Source organism: Bubalus bubalis, chromosome 2 (assembly GCF_019923935.1).
Source record: "Bubalus bubalis isolate 160015118507 breed Murrah chromosome 2, NDDB_SH_1, whole genome shotgun sequence".
Taxonomy (NCBI): Eukaryota; Metazoa; Chordata; class Mammalia; order Artiodactyla; family Bovidae; genus Bubalus; species Bubalus bubalis.
The window spans coordinates 177,544,252-177,564,111 of NC_059158.1; the positions used below are offsets into that span (position 1 = coordinate 177,544,252).

General features: G+C 50.6%; 1 protein-coding gene across 5 annotated transcripts; it reads right to left on the reverse strand.

Moving 5' to 3' along the window:
• Positions 1–996: 996 nt before the first annotated feature.
• THEMIS2 (thymocyte selection associated family member 2) lies at positions 997–15,368 on the reverse strand. 5 transcript variants are annotated; one of them, XM_006049664.3, is made up of 6 exons: positions 15,202–15,366; positions 12,595–12,735; positions 9,715–10,125; positions 6,715–7,784; positions 3,276–3,432; positions 997–2,852 (listed from the first exon to the last, which is right to left on the reverse strand). In XM_006049664.3, exons 1-6 carry the CDS (start codon positions 15,293–15,295, stop codon positions 2,800–2,802), a joined length of 1,926 nt encoding a protein of 641 aa, XP_006049726.1. In that variant the 5' UTR covers positions 15,296–15,366; the 3' UTR covers positions 997–2,799. The 5 variants fall into 5 exon arrangements, with proteins under 5 accessions (XP_006049726.1, XP_025134413.1, XP_025134412.1 ...); XM_025278628.2 differs by lacking the exon at positions 15,202–15,366 and adding an exon at positions 14,881–15,195; XM_025278627.2 differs by lacking the exon at positions 15,202–15,366 and adding an exon at positions 13,905–14,873.
• Positions 15,369–19,860: the final 4,492 nt, after the last annotated feature.

Here is a 19,860-nt window from a genome sequence, read left to right on the forward strand (position 1 = left end):
GTAATTAATACTTTATCATCTCAACCTAATTCTTAGATAAGTTAATGAGCTGTAACATGCAAATTGAAGTTCTGTAGCTGCTTTAAGTGTTTCTAAATGAGACCTACCAGCAGCTGTGTGGATAAGGCCCCACCCCACCATGGTTTCTGACAGCAAACAACAATGTGGTTGCTCTCTCTGCCCACAGGATACTTCCCACCTGGGGAGCTGTGCAGCCGCTTACAAGCCAGTCAGCCAGTGTGCTTATTTGCAAGCGTGTCCATTCCTGTTTCCTAAAAGAACAATGGCTAAAAATAGGTTTAAAAAAATGTATTCATTTGAATATGGAATGCATGATAGAATACTTTCATGGGTCGTGGACTTCTCTTTCTAGTTACCATGCTGACGCCCTCAAATGGGCAAGGGGACAAGAGCAGTGGTTCAGGTTTTTTTTTCTTCTTTTCATTTTGAATTTGACTTAGCAATCAAAAACTGCTTGGTCATTAACCCAGTTAGTGTTTATTCAGTACCTACTGTGTCGGCCCATTTGCCAACTTCCAGGAGTATAAAGCAAGAGACTGGTGTCCCAGGTGTTGCGACTCCACATTCCCCGTAACACAGAGTAGCTGCCCAGTGATAGAGTTCCCTGCCATCTTGGCATTGACATGATCTTACAGGAGTTCTGTGGTTCCCGAGCACCACAGAGGCCCTTGGGACTGAGCAGAGGCGGGCCACTCCTCAGCAGAATGAAACCCCAGCCTCTAGAGCTTCTACCTGCTCAGGCCGGGGGAACGTACAGTTTTGGATGTTTGTGGTCACCTGGGACATTGGGTATGCAGTGTTCTCTTGGCATACTGTTGAGACAGCAGAACAGCACTGTGACCCAAGCTCTCAGAAATCCCCAGTGTCATGGCCAAGCCATGAGTCCAGCCTCCTCTCAGGAAGGTCTTTCTAGGTGTACAGGTGGGAAATGTTGAGAGAAATTAAAAACCCTTGATACATTTTTGAGCATGCATCTCCAAGTTACATTCCTTTATTTAACAGTTATTTATATCTGTTACTATGTTAGTTTGTTATGTGTATTACAAAACATTCAAAAATTAAAAATGAAAAAGGATATTAAAAATAAATATAAAGGGATACTAATACAGAACATCACGGTTTGAACTGTGCAGGTCCACTTATACTCAGATTTTTTTCAATAAGTACATACTACACAATCCGCAGTTGGTTGCATCTGTGTATACAGAAGGCCAACTGTAAAGTGATCAGGATTTTTTGACTGTGGGGGTCAGCACGCTCACCCCCTTGTTGCTCCAGGGTCAGCTGTAATTCTTTGGTTTCCCAGTCAGTCATCATGCGCATTCACGCTGGAGATTACTGCCAGGGGGTGGGGGACTCTAACCTCACTATAGTACCCTCCCCCCACCCCGTGGTTTATCATGGAGGGAAGACGGCACAAGCACCCTGAGGGTGGTGTCTGCCTCTGGTCCGTTCCCTGCCTGCCCCCGTTGCTCTGGTAAGACATTCACAACGTGGTTTTCAAGCATGTTTTCCTTGTAAGCCCAGCTTTCCCTGCTGGGAAATCACTGCCTTTCTCCTCATGGTAGCATTTGGCCACTCAGAAATCCCCTTTTGTGGAAACTGGTGGTCCTCTCCTGTGCCTCCCTTTTGTGACCTTACTCAGTTTGGTGCCAAAATCCAATGCAGACATGAAAGTGAAAACTGTTGCCATTTTGCATGTGCTCCTGACCCCTAGGGGTTCTGTACCCAGGAGGAACTTTTTTTTGCTTACTGCTTTTCCCAGAGTGCTTTATCCTCAGGGTCCGCTGTGTAGTACAGACTGTGTCTGCGGAGGAGGGCATGGGAACTGGCGTGAAGACAAGGATGAATGCTAGGTACTGGAGACTGGCCCAGCAGCAATAGTCACCATGCAGTGGTCACCTGGAGAGCTCTGTGCTAGGGTGGGGCATGGGTCCAGAGAGCCAGAGGAATGGTAGCAGACAAAGGAAGGACACTGAGGTGTAATGCATAGAATCCAGGAGTGGAAACTGGACCCTCTATTCAGCTCCCACCTCAGCTGGAGACTCCTACCATCTATTTGTCTATCCTGTCCTCTGCTGACAATCCTGCCATTGTCTACCTCAAGAGAGTTGAGAATTTAGGTAGGGCTTGTAAAAAGTCTGGCACATAGATGCAACTTAATAAGTGATCATGATTATCATTCTTCTAGAAGCTCAGATGTAATTTTTATTCTCTGGTTTTGTAAAATAATTATAGTCACCTCTAGCTGTTGATGTGCTGGGTGCTGCAGAGATGAGGAAGACAGTCCTGGTCCCTCAGAGGCTCAGAGCTGGGGATGGGGAGGGGGAGACGAGAGTGGAGCAGGGGTGGTATGTGTCTTAAAAAAACTCTCACTGCAGCGTGTGATCAGGATTGAGTCCCCAGAGGCAGGAGGCACTGTGCTGCCAGCATCCAGGTGGGCAGTCTCTTGGATTCCTTCCTGCACTAACTAGTGGGGCAGCTGGTATTGCAGATGCAGGATTGAGTAGAACCCAGTCGGCTACTTGATACCAAAGCTCTGAGGCTGAGAGAGCCGAATGCAAGATGCTGGGCCCAGAGAAGCCAGCTCTGGGTGGTAGGAACCTGGAACTGAGGGGAGCTGGTGCAGGTTTCCAGTCAGTCCTCAGACAGCCATTCCTCGTGCACAGTCTGATTTCTGAGAGGTCTTGTCCAGGGTCCTCTAAAAGCCTGTAACTGTCAGCTGGTATCTCAGATTCCCTGAGAAGCAGCAGTTAGGACGTAAGGTTCTTCCAGCGCCTAGAGGGTTTTCGAAAACTGCTCAGCTATTTCTTCGTAATCATGTTCATCATCTGCAAAAGAATCCAGGTCAGTAAGGATCTTCGGCCTTAGGTTGCTTCCCATCTTTAGGGCACTTCCACCCCCTGGACAGGGAGGGTTTGGTCTAGATGCTCTAAGGTCCTTGCTAGCCCAGAAGCCACAATTGGTTGTGTCTGCACACTTTGCCAACCTTCCTGTGTGTGTTGGGGAGGGTAGTTGGATGAAGTCATTTTGCTTGCCAGGGCCCTGGAGCCCCTAGGTGAAGGACAGTAAGGATCCTTCAGCCTAAGCTCACCCCATATAAGCCTGTGCATCCAACTAGGACTGCAGAAGGGTCTGCCCAGAGGCAGGGCCCTGCTGAGGGTATGGCTGGTGCCCTCAGAGGCAAAGCAGCAGCAGAAGGGTGTGGGGGAGGGGAGAAGCAAGGATTGGATGAACGGGCTGAGGGAACTCACCTGAATCTTCAGTGATGGGCATAGCGGGCCTGCGGCCCTTCTTGCGGCCAGGAACCTCACTGTATAAATTGGAACTGTCCCGGGTGACCTTCGGCAAGGACTTCGTCTTGAGTTTAGGCAGCAGAGGTGGTTCCTGCAATTCTGAGACTTGAGAGGACTACATGGAAGAAAAAGCAGAAGTCAGCAGGGTCTCAAGAAACAGGGTGGCAGAGTCCACAAAATGCAATTTCCTCCAATTGTTACTTCCTCTGCTCCCCTCTGAACTTCCCTTTCAGAGTAGCACATCTCAGAACACCAGGAGTTTTTGCTACAAGCATTTGAAATGTTCTTTGGCAGGGGAAAAAGGGGGTCAGGATTAGGGATGATGGGATTGGGGGCCAGACAGGAAAATGTCCCTGCATTTTTCCACGGGGATTTGGTCATCGTCCTTCAGATCTGTCGCATTTTTCCACGGGGATTTGGTCATCGTCCTTCAGATCTGTCGCCGAAGGAACAAAATGTAGTCACAAAGCCTCAGAGCAAGAGTGCAGGGCTGAGGAGCGTCCCAGAAGGAAGAGGACTTTTACTGAACCCCTCCCATGTGCTAAACACACCATGTGCCAAACACTGTATGCATGTCAGTCCATTTCACTCTCTGGGGAGCTGTTTGAGTCCCCAGTTGTAGGTAAGGAACCAGGCTCAGTGAAATTGTGCCACGCCACACCTCACAAGGGATTTCTGGCCAGGTCAAGCTTGGGGCCCAGAACAGGTCTGTGACCTCTAAAAAGCTGCTGCTCGGGACATCCCTGGTGGTCCAGTGGTTAATAACCCACCTGCTAGTGCAGGGGGCGCGGGTTCGATCCCTGGCCTGGGAGGATCCCACATGCCACGGGGCAACTATGCTTGTGTGCCACAACTACTGAGTCTGTGCTCGAGCCCACGTGCCGCAACGAGATGCCACTGCAGCCACGATGAGAAGAAAGCACACCACGAGAGAAAGCCCACGGCCAGCAATGCAGACCCAGCGCAGCCAAAAAAGAACAAAAGTAAAGCCACCGCTTTTCCCGCCATGCTTTCAAGAGCAAACAGTACAGCGCCCTGGTGAGCAGCAGAGAACACCCGTGCCCGGGGAGGGGAAGTTGCTGGTTCTAGGACAACAAGCAGGGAACGGGCCCAAAGAAACCAAGGCTGGGGCGCAGGTCTCGGCTCTGTACCGCATTCTTTCCAACACTGTCACAGGCCTGCGTTTCAGATGTCCTAGTCTATTCTTGATTCTTGTCAGAAAACAGCTACCCTACCCGCTTCCCCACAGATAGGAGTCCCTTCTGGGGCTGAGATGGCTCGGGGTCATTTTTCAACTTCCACCACCATCCCACTACCTCCCCACATAGTACAAATACAAGTCTCTCCACATCCCAAGATAATAGGCTTGTTAACAGTTTACAAAGTGCTTTTTATACAACTCATTCTCCCCTACGCCCCAACACCCTTTATCAGCAAAGCATGGCAGGTAGGTGCTCAGGCCATGTGGTCGGACCCAATTTCAACCCCCAGCCTGCCACTTGCCAGCTGCGTGTGTGTGTGTGTGTGTGTGTGTGCGCGTGCGCATGCTTAGTCGCTCAGTCATGTCTGACTCTTCATGACCCTTTTGGCTGTAGCCCTCCAGGCTCCTCTGTCCATGGGATTTTTCAGGCAAGAGTACTGAAGTGGGTTGCCATGCCCTCCTCCAGGGGATCCCCCCAATCTCCCCAAACCAGAGTCTCCTATGTCTCCTGCATGGCAGGTGGGTTCCTTACCTGCTGAGTCATTGGGGAAGCTCTGTGTGATCTGAGGTAAACTCCTTTACCTCTCTGTGCCTCTTGTTTTCTCAACCATAAAAAGAACTGCCAGTGCCCACCTCAGAGGGAGGTTGTTGAGGGCTGGGTGGAGCTGCATATAAGGTGCCTGCCCCAGAGTAAGCACCCAACAAGTGAAAGTGAAAGTGGCTCAGTGGTGTCCGACTGTGACCCCATGGACGATACAGTCCACGGAATTCTCCAGGCCAGAATACTGGAGTGGGTAGCCTTTCCCCTTCTCCAGGGGATCTTCCCAACCCCGGAATTGAACCGGGGTCTTCTGCATTGCAGGCAGATTCTTTACCAACTGAGGCTAACAAAACCGCACTGAGAATTAGCAACGTTCTCTCAGGCTCACTAGTGAGGAAACGTGCCCAGAGCAGAGGTCCAGGCCGCAGAGTGAGGAAGCTGGGATGTGAACTTCGTGTTTCTGACTCTTTGGTTCTTTCCCCCTTGTTGTGATTCAGTCTGGTTCCATTCAGACTCACTGACAGTGAGTTTTTCTCTGGAGAAAGTTTTCCTCACTTTCTCCACCTGCCTTGGAGTCAGCAGAGCCCGTCCCACAGAACTCTTGTTCTAGCCCCAAAGACCAAATACAACTGATTAAAACTTCGTGACTGGATGTCCCTGGTGGTCCAGTGGTTAAGAATCAGCCTCCAACGCAGGGAACGTGGGTTCAATCCCTGGTCCGGGAAGATTCCACAAACTGCGAGATGGCTAAGCCCACACGCCTGGAGCCCATGCTTGGCAACAAAAGAAACCCACACACCACAACTCGAGTAGCCCCTGCCCGCTGCAACTAGATCGAGTGCGCACAGCAGTGAAGACCCAGCACAGCCAGAAAGAGAAAAAGCGACACAGCCCCCCACCTCCAGGCTACATACAGCATGCAGTGTGAATGCAGACAAGGAACGACTGTCACTGCCCTGGAAGAGATCTAAGCGGAGCCTTGCCCAGGAGTCTGAAAGGAGGAAGAACGTTCCTGGCAAAAAGACTGGCTTGCGTGAAGTGCTGAGGCGGGAATCTTGGCATATCGAGGGAGCATCAGGAGTTGGAGTGTGGGCTGCTGACACGGAAAACAGGCCTGGGAAGGCAAGGCTGAAGTCAGCTCTAAAGGACCCTGGATACCACGTTAAGGGATTCCATCACCCCCAGTAATGGGGAACCACTGAAGGGTTCAGAAAATGGGGCTGAGGCCCCTCAGCGACCAGGAGAGATGTGGGAGGCCATTCCGATATCAGTGGGGAGGGGTTGAAGAGGCTGCTCTAACAGTTGGGGTGAAAAATGCTGCAGCGTGAGCTGGGGAGTGACAGCAGGGTTAGCAGAGACAGGAAGAGCCCCGTGAACTTGGAGTCGCAATGCCATGCTCCAGTTCAGGGCCCCTGAACTGTGTAACTTGGGGCGCATCTCAGAGTCTCTGAGACCTCATTTTCTTAACCGTAAAATATGGATAATCACACTGATGTCAGGATGGTCAGGATGGAATAGTGGGTACCTGGTGTGCACATTTATAAACTGTAGGTTCCCTACGACTGGAAGAGAAGTGCGATGCCAAAGAAGGAACAGCAGGACTCGAACGATGCCAACAGAAGGCCCCTCCCTGCCCCCTGGGGTTCTCTTGGTACCTTGACGCCTTTCTCCTTGCTCATCTGCTTCTTCTGCTCACTGAGGCCCTTACTCTTTGGAGGCCTGGGCGGGGGAGCTTGACTCTCGAAGGCTGGTAGCTTCCGCAGGCGATAGTAGAAGGCCTCCGTCAGCTCCTCCACTGTGGCCATGGGGAGGGCCCCAGACGGCTGGCCCGGCAGCTCCCTGACCTCCATGACAGTCAGGTCCAGCCACCGGGGAGGGATCTCAAAGCACATCTCGGGGTCGGAGTCCAGGCTGACCACCAAGAAGGGTTCCAGGATCTTCTCTTCCAGCTGCAGGCCCGGGAAGGAGGGCAGAGGGTCGGCGGGGTGCCTGGGGTCCTTGGCCACCACCTTGACCTCACAGGGCAGTGAGAACTGGGCAGTCAGGTCCTGCAGGCTGTAGCGCCGGGCATCACTCAGCTCCTCCACAAAGCCGCCAGAGAAGTAGAGGGGCAGCAGAATCTGTTCTTGGTCCTCCACTTCATCCTCCCCAGCCTCTTCCTCCCCAGTCTGCTCACCTAGCCGCTGACACACCAAGACATCTATGTCTCTCTCATGTTGCCCAAGGGCCTGGCCAGACCCCAGCACCTCCAGCCTGTCACCCACAGCCAGGGATGCAAACCCCAGGTTCTCCAGCTCATCTCCCTCACAGTCCTTTGTGGCCACGACCCGGAGAGGCTGGCCCGGCTGGAGAGCACCCAGGAGGTCGTAGGCCGTGGGGAACTCTCTCGGCCGCCGCCGCAGCTTGCCCCGGTAGGCCCCGGAGATCATGAAGTGTCTGGGCACCTTCCGGCCCCTGGTCGAGGCCAGGAATCGCCAGGGCGGTGAAGCCACGCCATGGAGGCAGAGCCTCTGGCCCTTCTGTAAGGAGCTCAGCCACGGGCTGAGGAAGTTAGGGGACCCCTGCGGAACTTCCAGGATCTCTGTGGCCAGGGGGAAGGGGCCTCCCCGGGCCAGGGCCTCGCTCAGCAGCAGCGGTTGTATGAAGTGAATGTGCTGCGAGGAGGTGGTGACGTCCTCCACGTCGACCTCCAGGGTGGAGGGGATCTTGACGATGGTCCTGCGCACTGTGGAGGGGAGAAGTCAGCCCGGGCCCACGCCCTCCTCCCCTCAGAGGTCTGGGTCTGCTGACCTGCCTGTCTCCGTCTTTTCCTTCCTACCAACATTTTCCTATTGTGCCAGCTTCTTCGCCCACTCCTTTCCTTCTACCTCTTTTAAAAAACTTATTATAGGGACTTCCCTGGTGGCCCAGTGGTTAAGACTTCGCCTTCCAGTACAGGGGGGTGTACGTTTGACCCCTGGTCGGGGAACTAAGACCCCTACATGCATGCCTAGTGGCCAAGAAAACCAAAACATAAAGCAGAAGCAATATTGTAACCAATTCAATAAAGACTTTTTAAATGGTCTACATTAAAAAAAAAAACTCTTTAAAAAATTAATAAAAAGTTATTATAGAAAGTTTTAAATGTTTACAAAAGTAGAATAGTATTGTGAACCCTTATGTACCTGTCACCCAGCTTCAACATTTAAACCCGTGGCTCATCTTCTTTCATTTATACCCCCATCTATCCATTCCCCCTCCACTGGGTTACTTTGAATCAGAATAATCATATCTTGCCATCTGTGACCATTTCAGTGTGTATTGCTAAAAAAGGGATAATTAAAATTTTAATAATAACTAGGCAATGCTCACATTGAAATAATAATTTGGTAATTCCTTAATATCACTGACTATCCAGTCAGTTTACTTTTAAAATTTTAATTGAATTTTTAATATAATTGTGTATAATTAAATATATCAAATTGTATATATTCAAATTTTATATAATTTCAATATAATTTTGAATATAAGCTGTCTTTCCAAATCCTTTCTGGATTTGAATAGATAAAGTCAAATCAAGAAAAACACTGACTGCATGACTTTGGATAACATCCTGCCCTGGTGCTGAAAGTGCCAAGTGCATAAACTCTAAGAGAATGAGGAAAACTGGCCTACCCACTGTGTTGTGTGAGTCATACCACATGGAAGTCAGAACAGGGAATGTTCCCATTTTGCAGATGAGAACACTGAGACTCCGAAGAGTGGTGGTGACTTCCCTCAGGTCACATGGTTGGGATTTTTGCTCTGTGCGAGACGAGCTGATAACTGGTTGAAGCTGGGAGATGGGTAGATGTGGGCTCATTATATATATATATATATTTTTTTTTTTTTTTTTTTTTCCTTTAGAATGTTTTCTAGATTACCTGAGCTGCCTTATTCTTCAGGGCAGCCAACTCGTTATTTAAAAAATACAAAAACAAACTAGTAAACAAAGCATAGGTTGTTTCTTAAGACAGTCCTCAGTGAGGCTTCTGGTAGCATCCAAAGCAGGGTTGATGAGGCAAGGGTCTGCCCAGTTTGGAGGCCAAGCCTGCGCGGAAGTAGAGGAATGGGGTGGGAGTGCCCTGGGAACCTCAACAGATACACCCATTCTTCTACCTTTGCTCCAGCGTGGCCGCCAACCAGCCAGACCTGGCAGGTTCTGCCTCTGCTTCACCAACCCTGTGTGTGCAGCCACCAGCCCGCCTAAGAAGTGACCTATGAAACAGCCAGGGGACTCAGCCAGACAGTGCCTTCCCATACAGGAGGCCCTTCACCAACAATCCTGCCCTCCCCAGAAACAGGAAAATACATTTCTCCAGAGCAAAGGCTCAAGGTTTCACTTGGTAACACTGTTTCTTTCTCCTAGCAGTGGACAAGCGCACAACCCAACTGTTGCCCAATTTTATAAACTATATGGGATCTCACTCAAGTTACCCTGTTTTCCTATCTCCTTTTGCACCCAACTTCCACTGCTGGGGAATCTTTACTCCGTTACATTGTATATACCAGGTAAACCACCCAGAATCCCTGGTTTATCCATAGGGAGGGGGGGGCATCGTCCATCAAAGCAACTCCCCTGGGACCCCTCTGTCCCTCCCGCCTCCCACGCCCATCCTCCTGCCCAGGGAACTCACAGTGCATGATGGCTTCGACCTCATACTGGGGCTTCAAGGTCAGGGAGCGCCAGGGGAAGGCGGAGCAGGTGAGAAGGGTGTCCCTCACGGTGGGGTCCTGCAGCACCTGGAGCAGGGTCCGAGGGGGCCCAGGCTCCAGTTTCCAGAAGGGCCCCTGCTGGGACAAGGGCAGGTGCAGAAAGACCTGCTGGGCCCCGGAGTCCAGCACGCAGCGGGCACAGCAGGCCCCCTGGTGCATCTCCACAGCCTCCAGCTTGAGGGGCTGCTCTTGAGGCACCACCCTGGCCTTGGTGGCGATTCTGTGGGTCGACATGAAGCAGATGGGCAGTGACTTGGAGCTCTGGGTTGCAGCATAGACCAGCTCCTCCAGGGTTCCATAGCTCTGGGGGCCGGTGAGGGGGCTGAAGAGGCCTGTGGGGGCACAGCAGGGGGTGTCAGGGTGGGGCAGGCTTTTGCTCAGCCTAGGGCTGCGAACCCCACACCCAGGTCTGGCTGCAGAGAACCAGGCAGAATCCCAAGGACAGGGGTCAAAGGTGGGCCAGTGTTGGCATATCCGGGCTGCAGGGCTGAGGGACTAGAGGCAGCAAGTAACCGTGTGCGAATGGACAGCAAGGGGCAGGGCTGGGGACGGTTCCTTCCAACACAGACACAGAGGGATTGTCACCAGAGACAGAACAGGACAGACACGCTGACTGCCACATTTTTCCGCCTCCCAGCCCCTCCTGCCTCTAAAGTTTTCCATCTTTGCCCCCAGACACCTTAGCACTGCTCTGTTTCCACACACCAGCTCCCGTCACCCTGTCCTGGATGGGCGAGCGCCATTGTCCCTCCCAAACTAGAAACCCAAGAGCTACTGGCCAATGACCTCTGACCACCCCTTTCCCCTTCCTCCCGACGCCCTGTCCATTCTTCTGCTACCAGACTGGCCTAAGATACCCCATGTCTGGAGGTAATATCACTTCTACGTTTTCCTGCCGAAACCCTCCACACAAATCTATTCAAGGAAACACCACACAAACTCGGTCTGAAGGACATTCTGCAAAAGTACTGATCTGGACTGTTCAAAAAAAGTTGATATCAAGGCAAAGGCAGGCGGAGGAACTATTTCAGCCTGAAGGAGACTAAAGGAGGCCAAACTGAATGTCATGTGTGATCTGGGGCTGGATTCTGAATCAAGGCAAACACCAGGCTATCAAGGATACATTATAGGGCAGCTGGTGAAATTTGAATACAGACTGTGGGCTAGACAGTAGTATTGTATCAATACTGGATTTTCTGAATTTAATCACTCAACTACAGCTTTGTGAGTGAACACCTTTGTTTTCTAGGAGATACACTGAATTAGGAGTAATATTTAGATGTAATGGGGCATCATGTCTGTAACTTACTCTCAAATGGTTTGGAAAAAGATACATATATATATACATACACACAGATAGATATATAAAAAGATTATATATATACACACATATATAGTAATATATGTTCATATGTATGTATATGTATATATAATATACAGAGAAAACAAATGTAACAAAATGCTTAATAATTGGTGAATATGGATAAACAGTATATAAGAATTCTAGAAAGTCTTCTGTAAGTCTGAAATTATTTCAAGTTTTTAAAAAATCCTCAAAATAGAAAACAAAACATATCACTTCCCTTTTTAAAACCCTCTTTGGCTAGTTAATGCCTTCAAAATAAAGACTGAAATGGATCAGTGCCACACACAAGCCTCCGCCAGTGGTCTGGCTTCCACTCACCTCCCCACCTCTTGTTCCTCACCTGGAACCCAAGCCCTCACCAGGCCCCTAATAGACCTGATGCCCCGTTATATCTAAATATTACTCCTAATATTTGGTGCATCTCCTAAGAAACAAAAACATTCACTCACAAAACTGTACTTCAGGGATTAAAATCAGGAAAGCATACTGAGAACAAGCCCTCAGAGGGCACCTGCTCTGAGCCCAGTCCTGTTCTAAGCGCATCATATGTGGCAACTCATTTAATGCTCACATCAACCTTGTTGCTCAGTCGTTCAGTCGTGTCCGACTCTTTGAGACCCCATGGACTGCAGCACGCCAGGCTTCCCTGTCTTTCACTGTCTCCTGGAGTTTGCTCAAACTCATGTCCATTGAGTAGGTGATGCCATCAATCCTGACTCCCTCATGACAGAAGATGGAGCAGAGGCAGAGAGACCATGGGAACTCAGCACAGCCACAGCTAGTAGCCGGCAGACCTGGGAATTCCCGCCCAGGCTGCTGGTTTTAGCGTCTGGGCCTGTGGTCCACCACGCCGCACGCCTCCTGCAGTGACTGTGCTATGTGAACATGCCACTCCCTCTAGCTGGGATCCTTGGTCCAGCTCAGGCGCCACCTCCCCCAGGAAGCCCGCACAGACCTCTGAGGCAGGCCCCTCACACCCAGAGCCCTCTCTAAACGGGTGCCTACCTCTGCTGTCCTCCTCCCTGCCATCCTGGAAGCTCCCCACTGGAGGAGGCTGTATCTGATTCATCCTGAGCACACACCCCCCAGCCCCTAGCACAAGGCCTGGTGAGCAGCAAGGGTCAATACATGTTTGGTGAGTGGATGTGGGAATGAAGACAAAAACAGGCACGTGGTCAAAGACACAAAACAGGAAAAGTCCCCGCCAAGAGGCAGACGTCATCAGAGATGGACAAGGAGAGCACACAGCCACGCCGGCTGAGGGCACCGTCAGAGCACTCAGGGGTCATCTGCGCCTCGGGGCTGGGTGGCAGTGGGTGTGAGGGCCGTGGGGGCCAACCCAGAGGGCTGGGGGTTTGTGCGGGGGGTCCAGTGGGTCCGAGAGTGTGCCTGGAGGGTTCCGGGGCACTCAGGGAGGCAGAGGTGCCCGGCTTACCCTGGAAATTGGGAGCGAGCTCGGTGGTCTGGCCTGTCCCTGGGTTCTCACAGACCACCTTTTGGAGGCGAACATGGGTGACCTTGATCAAGTCTCCTGTGGAGAGGCAGCACTCGTTCCCAGAGATCTCATAGATGGAGCCTGCGGAGACACAGCAAGCTCAGTTTCGCCCATTCAGCAAATGCTAGTCACTGGGGGCCAGGGCTCTGTTCCCCCAAGACATCACTCACCACACCTTGGCCCTCATTGTTCCCACCACCTGGAATGCCCTTCCCTGTCTTCCCTGCCCAGCACCCACAGGCTCAGCTGTCCTCAGGCAGCATCGATGCCACTTTGCCTGCGTTTAGCACTGACTGTACCCCTCTGTGGTCACAACCACCAGCCTCTGGAACTTAACTCATACAGCAGGACTGATCCAGCTCACCTAGCACAGGCCCAGCCTCGACAGGGTGTGTAAGTCATGAATGAATAAACCACCCATAAATCCCAATTCCCTCATTGCATACTAAGTCGCTTCAGTCGTGTCCAACCCTTTGGGACCCTATGGACTGTTAGCCCGCCAGGCTCCTCTGTCCATGAGATTCTCCAAGCAGGAAAACTGGAGTGGGTTGCCATGCCCTCCTCCAGGGGATCTTCCCCACCCAGGGATCGAACTCAGGTCTCCTGCATTGCAGGTGGATTCTTTACCATCTGAGTCACTAGAGAAGTCCAATTGCCTTATTAGACAGCTGCAAAGTCAAGCCCAGAGAGGCTCTGAGATCACACACAGCCAAACACCCACCCTGGCACTTTCTTCTTCAAATGACTTGTTTTTAAAGGAAGCACAGGAGAGAATGGCAGGCCACTGAGAGGGTGGGCCCTGTAGGCAGGGTTCCGGGTCCCCACTTTCAAGCACAGTAGCCCCACGTTTCCTGGTTTCAAGAGCTTAAAGCCGCATCCAGAACATGGAAGGTGCTCGATAAAGATCTCTCCACTCGGGCAGTGCATAGGCCCCCACCCCGCCATCCTGCTGAAGGAAGGACAGACACTGCAGGTGGGCAAACCTCGAGGCCACCTGACTCTACCTCACACCAAGGGCAGCCCCAGCAGGGCCCGAAAAACCAATGAAAACCCCATCCCACCCCAGGAAAATACACTCAGGCTCCAACACACAGTTCAGGCTCCAGACCCTCGGGGCTGGTAAGAACAGCCTTGGTGCTCGAGATGGACTCGATGCCCGCTGCTGTGCCCAGTACTGCAGGGGTATCACCGTGCTCAAGACCCATGACTGTCCTTGGAGGGAAGGACTTTCTTCCTATATAAGGACTTACCAAGACTAGGCAAGGATGAATGGGCAGCCCAAGATGATCAGGTAATCAAAGGCATTACCAGGACTCAGGCCCCGATGTCTGCCTCCAACCTGGGGCTCCGAACCACGCAGCGATCAGAGCCACCTGTCCCACCAGGATCACCATCGGCCCTTCTCCAGCTCACCCCCACCCCCACGCTGTCACCCTGTCCGGTTCTTTTCTTACTTCCTCCACTTCCCGCCTCCCAGGGTGGGGCTGGGGAAGCAGAATGAGGAAACGCAAACATTGTGACACAGTGTGTGTGTGAGGGGGGAGTCCAGAGGAGAGCAAACAGCACAGATGCCTGCAGGAAGCCCCCAGAGACAGGAAGAGTGAGATTTGAACCCAGATCCCTCAGATTCCCAAGCGGGCCTGGCGGCGGGTCCTGCCCCGGGGGCCCTCCAGGTGTCTCACCCTTGATCTGTGACCCCAACTTGGAGCCTCAGAACGCTTTCCTGTGCGGACCAGGAGCAGGTTGAAGGAACAGGATGGGTCAGGGCACTCAGGCGGAGTTTGCTCTCTAAGGAAGGAGCCTCCCCCACCCCACCCAGACTCTCGCTTCCCTCTCTCCACCGCCTCCTCCTTCCCCACTCAGCCGCCCACAGTTCCTCCCGCCCGCCCCCGCTCAGAGCTGCCACCTCTCTCTTCACCTTCACGGCCTGTTAATTCTTCCCCTCTAGATCTTTGAGGCAATGACTACTGAGGAAGCCCCAGCTGTGCGCCACCCCTGTGAACCAGGCGGGCTGCGGCCAGGTGGGCAAATGTGCGGGCGTGCAAGGAGCCAGGAGGGCTGCCCGGAGGAGGAGTCATTTCAGCTGCAAACGGAAGAGCTTGTCGAATCAAGTACTGCCCAATGCCGAGCAGAGGGGCAAAGGCGGGACTAGAGGGACGGAAGAATAGGACATGTAGACAGGTGTCAAGGTGGGGCAGCGAAGGGTACACGGAAGGGAGGGCTGACCTGGCGTTTCAGAATCATCAAGCAACAGCTCCGCGTCGCGAGCGCCTGAGTGCTGAGACCCCGCACGGTCGGACCTCCTGCAATGCGCCCGACGGTTCCATCCCGCTTGGCTCGGTTCCACTCACCTGAGTATCTGAGCTCAGTGACTTCCCATCGCCACCCTGAGAGGCAATCAGCGACCCCCCACCCCCAATTCCACGGAGGCAAAAGCCGTGGCCCGGAGAAGTTGGGGCGCAGGCCCCAGGTTTCCAACGTCCCGGTCGGGAGAAGGCGGTCCGCGACGGGGCCGTGAGTTCGGAGGGGTCTCGGCCCTTCACTCACCCTGGAAGTAGACCCCCGAGCAGACCCGCAGCACACGCGGGAGGGAGGCGGGGTCCAGGGCGCAAACGAAGTCCTGCAGCGACACCGGCTCCATGGCCCTTGCGGCTCGCTGGACGCGGACTGAGCTGCCTCCGTGCGGTCCAGCCCGGCCCGGCCCAGCGGGGCGGGGTGGGCCGGAGGCCCCGCCCAGGGGCGTTCCAGGGCGCCCACCCTTCCCCTGCTGGCCCTAGTTCCCGGGTCTCTACACGGGGGTTGCAGTACCCACCTCGCACACTCGTGGCGCTATTGTAGAAGGTCAAGACCAGGACCTGACACCGGGGAGTTCAGTTTCAGTTCAGTCGCTCAGACGTGTCTCTTTGCGACCCCATGGACTGCAGCACGCCAGGCTTCCCTGTCCATTACCAACCCCCGGAGCTTACTCAAACTCATGTCCATTGCGTCCGTGATGCCATCCAACCATCTCATCCTCTGTCGTCCCCTTCTCCTCCACCTTCAATCTTTCCCAGCATCAGTGTCTTTGCAAATGAGTCAGTTTTTCACATCAGGTGGCCAAAGTACTGGAGTTTCAGCTTCAACATCAGTCCTTCCAATAAACATTCAGGACTGATTTCCTTTAGGATGGACTGGTTGGATCTCCTTGCAGTCCAAGGGACTCTCAAGAGTCTTCTCCAACACCACAGTTCAAAAGCATCAATTCTTCTGCACTCAGCTTTCTTTATACTCCAATTCTCACATCCATACATGACTACTGGAAATACGATAGCTTTGACTAGAGGGGCTCTTGTCGGTAAAGTAATGTTTCTGCTTTTTAATGTGCTGTCTAGGTTAGTCATAGCTTTTCTTCCAAGGAACGTCTTTTAATTTCATGGCTTCAGTCACCATCTGCAGTGATTTTGGAGCCCCAAAAATAAAGTCTCTCACATATCCATTGTTTCCCCATCTATTTGCCATGAAGTGATGGGGCTGGATGCCATAATCTTAGTTTTCTGAATGTTGAGTTTTAAGCCAACTTTTTCACTCCCCTCTTTCACTTTCATCAAGAGGCTCATCACTTTCTGCCATAAGGGTGGTCATCTGAATATCCAAGGTTATTGATATTTCTCCCAGCAATCTTGGTTCCAGCTTGTGCTTCTTCCAGCCCAGAGTTTCTCATGATGTACTGTGCATATAAGTTAAATAAGCAGGGTGACAATATACAGCCTTGACATACTCCTTTTCCTATTTGGAACCAGTCTGTTGTTCCATGTCCAGTTCTAACTGTTGCTTCCTGACCTGCATACAGATTTCTCAAGAGGCAGGTCAGGTGGTCTGGTATTCCCATCGCTTTCAGATTTTTCCACAGTTTGTTGTGCTCCACACAAAGGCTTTGGCATAGTCAATAAAGCAGAAGTAGATGTTTTTCTGGAACTCTCTTGCTTTTTCCATGATCCAGCGGATGTTGGCAATTTGATCTCTGGTTCCTCTGCCTTTTCTAAATCCAGCTTGAATATCTGGAAGTTCACGGTTCATGCTTTGTTGAAGCCTGACTTGGAGAATTTTGAGCATTACTTTGCTAGTGTGTGAGATGAGTGCAATTGTGCAGTAGTTTGAACATTTTTTGGCATTGCCTGTCTTTGGGATTGGAATGGAAACTGACCTTTTCCAGTACTGTGGCCACTGCTGAGTTTTCCAGATTTGCTGGCATATTGAGTGCAGCACTTTCACAGCATCATCTTCCAAGATTTGAAATAGCTCAACTGGAATTCCATCACCTCCACTAGCTTTGTTCGTAGAAACACTTCCTAAGGCCCACTTGACTTCACATTCCAGGATCTCTGGCTCTAGGTGAGTGATCACACCACCATGGTTATCTGGGTCATGAAGATATTTTTTGTATAGTTCTTCTGTGTATTCTTGCCACTTCTTAATATCTTCTGCTTCTGTTAGGTCCATACAATTTCTGTCCTTTATTGAGCCCATCTTTGCATGAAATATTCCCTTGGTATCTCTAATTTTCTTGAAGAGATCTCTAGTTTTTCCCATCCTATTATTTTCCTCTGTTTCTTTGCATTGATCACTGAGGAAGGCTTTCTTATCTCTCCTTGCTATTCTTTGAAACTCTGCATTCAAATGGGTATATCTTTCCTTTTCTCCTTTGCCTTTAGCTTCTCTTCTTTTCTCAGCTATTTGTAAGGCCTTGTCAGACAACCATTTTGCCTTTTCGCATTTCTTTTCCTTGGGGATGGTCTTGATCACTGCCTCCTATATAATGTCATGAACCTCCGTCCTGGGAGGCTCTGAGTAAATAAAAGCTGGTCCCCACATGCCTAGGCTTCAGTGATGTACTCCATTGTGGAGGGGGGGAGGAGGATAAAGATGAAGAAGAAATCCACTACTCCCCCCCCTCCGACCCCACTCTCGTTATTCCACCACACACCGCCCCCCACATCCCCTGCCCTGGTCAATTAGAACTCCTGGTCCAGTTCTGAGTCTCACAGGAGGCACACAGCCCTGCCCTTTGGGTTTGAGGAGGAAGATAAAGCATCAGGTCTCCTGAATCCCTCTCAGGGACATTTCACGGTCCTTGACCCATAGGGAACTCTTTAACTTTCCAGGATGCTCCTTCCCTCTGGACAATTCTCCTGAAAAATTCTTCCTTGGGCTAAAGAGAAATCTGCTTAGGAAAAAGACCAACTATTTCCGGTGACCACAGAGAGATGGATAAGGATTTTCCATCTCCCTGTCTCTCAGCAGTTAGACCAGCTAAGATTCAAATCCAAGCTCCTTCTCTTGCTTGTTGTATCATTTTAGGCAAATCACTTTGATTTTGAGTTTTCATTTCCTTACATGTAAAATGGAAGAAAGAATCTTTTCTGAGCTGGTTGTGAGAATTAAGTGAGATAATATAGATACTGTGCAAAATGCTTTGTTTCAGTTTTTGTCACTATGAGAGTAACAGAAGACTTCTAATCAGAAATCATAACCAAAGTTTAAAATAAAAATAAAAAGATATTTGACAAATAAAAAGAGGACATTCTTTTCTCGCTACCCAAATATAACTAACATTTTGCAGTGTTCTTTCTACTCTTTATGCTGCTTGGGAGTGTATGTGGTGGTTTGTTTATTTGTTTTTAATTTTTGATTTACTATAAAGTTGCAAAAATAATAGAGATTTCCCATATATCCCTCAGCTAATTTCAAATTCCCCTGTTGGTAGCATCTCACGTTACCAGGGTGCATTTGTCAAAACTTAGAAACCAACATTGCTGCATTGCTGTAAACTGAACTACAGACTTTATTTGAATTTTATCTATTTTCTCACTGATGTCCTTTTTCTGGTCCAGGATCCCAACAAAGATTCCCTGTTGGATTTAGTCATAACGATTCCTGTCTGTGACACTTTCTCAGCGTTTCTCTGACCCTGTTTTTATAACCTTGATTGTCTTGAAGAGTACTCGTCAGATATTGTCCCTCAATTTGTTGTTATTGTTGTTGCTGTTTTCTGATGTCTTCCTATGGCTAGACTGGGGTTATGAATTTTAGGGGAGGTTACTTCCCAGGTGAGGTGCCCTTCTCATCACATCCTCTGGGGCGTACATGACATATCCACATGACTTCTCACTGTGATGCTAACCTTAACCGCTGGGGTGCAGCATCCAAATAAATTATTTGGAATTCTTCTATAAGAAAGATTTGTCTTGGGCTTCCCTGGTGGTCCAGTGGTTAAGGACCTGCCTGCGCCAATGCAGGGGACATGGGTTCGGTCCCTGGTCCGGGAAGATTCCACATGATGCAGAGCAACTAAGCCCACGTGCCACAACTACTAAGCCTGAGCTCTAGAGCCCCTGCTCTGCAACAAGAGAAGATACCGCAGTGAAAAGCCTGTGCACCGCAACTAGAGAAAACCCTGGCTCAGCAAGAGAGACCCAGGGCAGCCAAAAATAAATAAATAAATGAAGTTATTATTATTTTTAAAAATTGTCCCTCCCCCTCATTTAATTATTTATTTTATTTCATTTATTTTGGTTGTGCTGAGTCTTTGTTGCTGCACCAGGGCTTTCTCTAGTTGCAGTGGCTGGTGGCGACTCTGTTGCAGTGTGCGGGCTTCTCATTGCGGTGGCTTCTCTCGTTACAGAACACGGGCTCTAGAATGCGGGCTCAGTAGGTGTGGCGCGTGGGCTTAGGTGCTCCCTAGCATGTGGAGTCTTCCTAGATCAGGGATCAAACTTGTGTCATCTGCATTGCCAGGCAAATTCTTAACCACTGGACCACCAGGGAAGACCCTCCCCCATTTATTTATTCAATTATTTATGTCAGTATAGACTCTTGTATATTTATTTTATACTTTGACTATAATCTAATACTACATTATTTAGTTGCTCAAATTCTTCCAGCTTTGGGAGCTCCTCCAGTCTGCCTCCTGGGACCCTTTGCCATAGCCCCATTGTTCCTTTCTCTGAGCACTTCCTTACTGCCTGGTGCTATCAGACGCTCCCGGGTCATCTTGTCTTCTCCCTGCCCTCACCATACAATCAGCCATTTCTCCCAGAAGGCAGTATTTCCTTTTATCGGAGAATGGTGTTTAGAAACCACACTGTGGTTGCTGGGAGTCTCCTTGCTACTGCATTGCCTGTTTTTTTGTCTTTTATTTTTTTCCCCTTGCATTGACATTTACAGACA

Excerpts from the sequence above, each read along its gene's own strand:
- THEMIS2 (XM_006049664.3), bottom strand. The coding sequence starts at position 15,295 with ATGGAGCCGGTGTCGCTGCAGGACTTCGTTTGCGCCCTGGACCCCGCC. Across the intron at positions 3,433-6,714 it reads GCAAGGAGAAAGGCGTCAAG|TCCTCTCAAGTCTCAGAATT; the intron begins GTACCAAGAGAA and ends TCTTCCATGTAG. Across the intron at positions 2,853-3,275 it reads GCCCATCACTGAAGATTCAG|ATGATGAACATGATTACGAA; the intron begins GTGAGTTCCCTC and ends ATTCTTTTGCAG.